Source organism: Fundulus heteroclitus, chromosome 14 (assembly GCF_011125445.2).
Source record: "Fundulus heteroclitus isolate FHET01 chromosome 14, MU-UCD_Fhet_4.1, whole genome shotgun sequence".
In the NCBI taxonomy this organism is placed as follows: Eukaryota; Metazoa; Chordata; class Actinopteri; order Cyprinodontiformes; family Fundulidae; genus Fundulus; species Fundulus heteroclitus.
Window position 1 is genome coordinate 2,943,497 of NC_046374.1, and position 6,000 is coordinate 2,949,496.

General features: G+C 41.6%; 1 protein-coding gene across 1 annotated transcript; it reads right to left on the minus strand.

The window, feature by feature from the left end:
• Positions 1-1,002: 1,002 nt before the first annotated feature.
• On the minus strand, positions 1,003-1,404 carry LOC105917678 (histone H2B 1/2). Its single transcript, XM_012852550.3, has one exon. It carries the CDS (start codon positions 1,384-1,386, stop codon positions 1,012-1,014), a length of 375 nt encoding a protein of 124 aa, XP_012708004.2. The 5' UTR covers positions 1,387-1,404; the 3' UTR covers positions 1,003-1,011.
• Between the last annotated feature and the right edge of the window lie 4,596 nt (positions 1,405-6,000).

Consider the following 6,000-nt stretch of genomic DNA (forward strand, 5'->3'; position numbering starts at 1 on the left):
CAGTGCTATAAACGCTCCTTTGGTTTACATGGCCTTAAACTTCATCCCTAATTGCTTCTACTTTGTCATAACACCATTAACAGCTGACGGTGGAATATTTAGGAATGCAGAAATTTCACGGCTGGACTTGCTGCATATAAGGCATCCTTGCACAGAACCTGACAGGACATGATTAACTGATAGTGAACGTCAATAGTGCCAAATAAAATTCTCTGTACTCAAACTCTGGGGTCATAAAAAAAACATGACACCTTTTTTTCTTTCCTTGTGCAGGTATTTATAGAGTATTTGTTGGGTAATTGGTTCCTCATGTGATTTGTCTGGTAGATATGTATTTTGTTTTCCTGTAATTTTATTTGAATACAGCAATAAAGTACTTTGTATAACTATATAAAAAGGTGTTACACAGAAGAAATGCATTTATATACACAGTTAAATGTTTCGGGGGGGGGGGGGGGGGGGGGGGGATCATAAGGACTTGTTAAAAGCCATAAATTTAACTTCAAACTATAGGCTGTGATTAAAACCCTGGACTTATTTGAAAACAACTATCCCTAATCTCTACATTCATGTTTACCTAATGAAAACAGACCTTGCAAAATGGACAAATGGGAATACCTTAAGAAAGTCACTTTGTCACAAATTGATGCAGAAGTTTGAATACTTACTGGTAACGTGTTTATGAAGCTCATGGGTTAATAGTATAGAGCCCCATATGCTATTGATTTAGGTTTTGTAATATAGCAGCAATTAATGATACATGTCAACTCAGAGGCTTTTGCAGAAAGCCCAGAAGACAGGTCATAATTACTTCATAGTGACAACTGCTTTCAAGAAAGGTGGCAATTTTAAGCTCTGGAAGCCAATGATCAGCAGCAACATAATTTGGAATGCTTTAAATATATTTACCAAAAAAAGTGATAGTGATAAGCATTACTAAGAGTCTGGCTCAAAGTTGAATGTGGGTGGCCCTGAAAAGGGCCTTTGTTGTGTAGCAAGTAAACAAGCTGTTTACTTGGAGCTGGTGTACTTGGTGACGGCCTTGGTGCCCTCGGACACGGCGTGCTTGGCCAGCTCACCGGGCAGCAGGAGGCGCACAGCGGTCTGGATCTCCCTGGAGGTGATGGTGGAGCGCTTGTTGTAGTGAGCCAGACGGGACGCCTCGGAGGCGATGCGCTCAAAGATGTCGTTGACGAACGAGTTCATGATGCTCATGGCCTTGGACGAGATGCCCGTGTCGGGGTGGACCTGCTTCAGCACCTTGTACACGTAGATGGCGTAGCTCTCCTTCCTGGTCTTTCTCTTCTTCTTGCCTCCTTTGCCGGCGGTCTTGGTCACCGCTTTCTTGGAGCCCTTCTTGGGCGCAGACTTGGCGGGTTCAGGCATGTTTCCTCACTGAGATATCAGCAACGAATGAGCTGCTGTGGAGGCTGAGGCTGCTCTTATACAGCCAGCATGCAAATGTTCATGTGCTGTTCCCTGGCTCTCATTGGCTCAGTCGCTCAGTCGGGTCAAACTGTGAGCCTTTGGAAGGAAACCACGTGATTATTTTTGAAATTTTGGCGCAAAGTGAGAGGGAAAAAAGCGGGAAACCCTCATGGCTCCTCTTTGTTCACAGCCTTACTACTCCTCATAAAATCTATTTTAAATAAAATTGTTCACCAGAGGCAACATGGAGTGACTTGCAGTAAAACACACACATTTACTGCACATTTATATTTTCTCTATTTTATGATTAGCACAGGGGTTGAAAAATATGTTTTTATTTTATTTTATATGTTTTTATTCTGGAGATTCTCAGTTTAAAAATCAAGATGTTGGAATAGGACGGAAATAGCAACATTGTGAAAACATAAAACAGTTAAGCTAACTGTGCAAGCAGGACTGTTTTTACATGAAACAACACGGTTGTTATAAGGGACACTTGAAGCAATGCAGCACAGTGGACTGTTGTGTTCAGCCTGGATTATGTGGGATAACGCCCAACGAGGTGTCCATTATCAGAAATTGATGGATGACACGGAGGTGAAGTCCTTTAATTTCTGATAATGGACACCTCGAAGGGCATTATCCTGCGTATACCATGGTCATTAACGAAAGAGTATTAAATTAATTATTAATACTTAAAAAAAAAATTCACTGTTAAAAGTGTAAGTTTTTCACAATTTAATGGTTGTGACGAATTGCCAAGGTAAGCAGCTCAGTCCACAGAACCTAGAAAGTATAATTTCAACTGTCAACTGTCTTGCCTATATTTAACTGGGACAGCACCAAACCCATTTTTCAGCATCATCTCCTTGGCCAGCATAGAAAGAGAATGAATCGCCTGATTTCCACTCCAGTAATCCAGAACCCATGGATGCTTCTCTTTAGCCCAGCAGAACCTTCTTTTAGAATAAAATACTGATGTGGACGACTGTGGCTCAGTGAGTAGTCGCTTTGCATTCAGAAGGTTGTGGGTTTGAGTCCAGCTTTCTCCCGTTCACATGTTGATGTGGACATTTAACCCCATGTGGCCTACTGGTCTGCATATGGGTGTATAAAGTGTGTGTTAGTGAGTGCAATTGGTTGAATGTGGCTATAGTGCATGGGTTAAAGCAAAAATAATCAGTTTGACTGAAAATTCTTTCTAGTCAGCCCATATATTCCCAGGACCGTGGACGTTATATGCCACATTAGTTCCCTCACTTGCATATTGTGCAAACTCAACATTAACCAAATCTGGCAGTTTTACAATATGCAATGACCATTCCTGTATCTCTCCCACCTTTCAGTTTCAGAGCCTTGGTGTCATCCTGGACAGTCATCCTCTCCTTCACTTTCCACATCCATAACATCACCTGGTTAACTTTCATATTTGCAGCATCAAGTTCTTCCTTCACACTTTTGCCAAACTGGTCCACAGTCCACTCACCTCTTGACTTTACAATTTCAGCTCCCTTCCCTCCCTGTCCTCCAGAAAACCTCCAAAAGCTACAACTAGTACAAAAGACAGCAGCTTGCATCATTACATCATCTACTTCACACCTGAACAATAACTCCACTGGCTCCCAGTCAAATTCAATATAATTAATCCTATTATCATACAAGACCAACCACAAGCTGGACAATGCAGGACATAAACAACACTATGATGTCATACATTTTAGTTTAACACAGATCGCACATTACAATAATCAGTCTCTGCTTTGCCCGTTATTGCACAGCAATTAATTATCACAACTCATGAGTTTATAAAAAGGCATTATTTAACTTTTTTGAAGTTTAATAAAACTGTTAAATCTTAGCCCCGTGACTGGAGACCTGTCCAGGAAGGACCAGCCCCCACCCCCCAGGACCCTGTGTGACGTCGAGCTGCGTTTCCTCATCAGATAGGGCTTGACGTCACACCTGTAGGGAAAAGCCGGTATAGAAAATCCATGAAGGGTGGGACGGAAATTCGTCGCAGCGACGGAGAACTTTAGCCCCTGCTATAGTGTAAAGCGCTTTGAGTGGTCCGTATGCTAGCAAAGCCCTAAATTAACTCAGATCAATTAATAGAATAATTTTGTTTGCCCCTCACTGAAGACATTAAGCTGTATATTCAAATTAAATGATCTATGCAACTTAGTAGGTATATCCATATCAGAGTGCAAAACGTGAATGTATAATTGTGCATTTAAAAAAAAGCAAGAGCAAGGAAGGAAGGAAGGATCAGCAACAATGCTCTTTAATGCCTCTAGGGGGCAGCAGACTTTCACTGAATTAAAGGTGATGTTATTTTTGCTAGAGCCCTTCTGTCTATCACAACCAGAGCTGGGTCTAGGGGGCATTGTGGAACAGTCAGCCTTCTTCATGAACTGCTTCCCTCAAACTACATCATAGAAGATGGCTGATGCCACCACAGAGTAAAATAAGACAAAATGGGTCCCTGCACCTCAAAAGACCTGTCTCCTCTCACCCTTCCTGTAAAGAGCATCAGGTTGATTTGATGTCTGCCCGGGTCTTCCTGAATGCTTTCTTTTCCCAACATTCTGAGAAATATAGGCAATAGTACGCTCCACTATAAAGTGTAAAATGTCTGCGTAGGGTCAGCACGGAGTCCGCACAGCTCACAGTATGAACTCAGATAGGTCAAATATGTGGGAGCCTTTAGGTGCATACTCCAGCCCACGCCTGGAGTACGCACTAGCAACCACAAACCTAGTGAGTTGATTCAATATAAAAGTTACTTTCATTTTGGCCTAATCTTAGAAACAGGGCAGTGTAATTCAACTACTCTGTCCTTCCGACAGACACAAATAGCTGTCTCTCTCAGGAGAGAGCTGTGTGCACGGCGGGCCGGAGTGATATTGCACACTTGGGAAGAATAGTTAATGTGATTTATAATCCAGTGTGGTTTAGGTGTGGAAATAGACACACATAGACACGTTAATTCACAGTGTGCCTTATAATCCGGTGCGCCTTATGGCCCAAATAATGCGGTATGATAAAAATTAATCTTTCAGATCAGAACAACTAGCAGAGACGAGGACACTGAAGAGCTCCGGAAGTACAAACCCACGATCTCTGTGAGAGAACAAACCACAGAGAGGACTAGGTAATGTGCGGGGGAAGTGTCTACAAACACAAACCAATGAGGCAGATGTGTATACTGACTCACTCTTCTGTCTTTCAACGAATGTTAAATTTGGACTTAGACTTAGAGACTTAGACTCAACTTTATTTATTCCTTGGGAATGCTCCGTCAGGGAAATTCTGGTTCTAGTAGCTTATACACAGTTGAAAGGGCAGAATTAGAGCCATTAAAGATAGAGTACAACAAACAGTAAAGTAAAATATAAAAAGAGTGTATATAGTACAAAAGAGCATAAAAAGTTTGATCCTTTGCTAAGAGAAACTCAACAGACATCCTACATCCTCCAAAAACATGTGAAATGCTTACAAAGTATTCAATGGAAATAAAACTTACCAAACAACTCAATAGAACAGTTCAAATATAAGATTTGTCATCATCTTCATCGTCATCATCATCTCCACCAATACCACCATCATCATCATCTGTATTGTCAAGTTTGTGTCATGTGATGTGCGATCTGCTTCAAATGTGGAGACAATATTACTAATGTATTAAAAAGTCAAACTGCAGGGTGGCTCCATGCAACTGTTGACATAAAACAAAGAAAGTTTTAATAAACCTGCAGAACCCACTGCTCAGTCTCAGTTCAGTTATGAAAATATCGTTTTAAAAGTACCTTGCAATAGCCATTGCTGTTGTCATGCCTCCTGAATGTTTTCACATGTTGTCACATCACAGCCATAAACTTTAATGTTTTCTTTTTTTTCTAGACATTTTAGTACATAATAGCTTTATCACAGTGGTGATGGAGAAACTAGATTCATTGCAGCTGTGGTTGAATAAATCAGTGATTTTCAACCAGTGTGCCGCGGCACACTAGTGTGCCGTGAGAGATCATCAGGTGTGCCGCGGGAAATTATCTAATATCACCTAATTAACCAGTGTCGGGTGTCTGTGCTGTAATAAAGTGTAACAGATAATGTAATACTCTTCTATTCCAGAGGGTGGCAGCAGAGGGTCATAAATGCCTGTAAAGACAATAGAGTTAGTGCTGCACAACTCGTAACAGTTTGGGATCTCAGCAAGACGAGCAAGTGACAGTGATGGAGAAGTTTTTGAGAAGGGAAAATGCAAATGCCGAACAGGGCCCTGGACAAAATTCTGACACAGATGAAGGCACTAGTATGAGTGGTCAAAAGAAAAAAGACAAGGCAGTGAGCTTGAGGCAATACAGCGAAAGCTATCTTTCATTTGGATTTACTTTCACCGGGGATCCGATTGCTCCGACGCCGCTGTGCTTGGTGTGTGGTGAGAAGCTATCCAATAGCACCATGGTGCCAAGCAAGCTTAAACGCCATCTCCAAACGAAACACCCTTCCGTTCAAAACAAGCCGATGGACTATTTTGTACGCTTACGTACAAACAATGAGAAACAGGCAACT

Coding starts and splice junctions, on each gene's coding strand:
- LOC105917678 (XM_012852550.3), bottom strand. CDS start 1,386: ATGCCTGAACCCGCCAAGTCTGCGCCCAAGAAGGGCTCCAAGAAAGCG.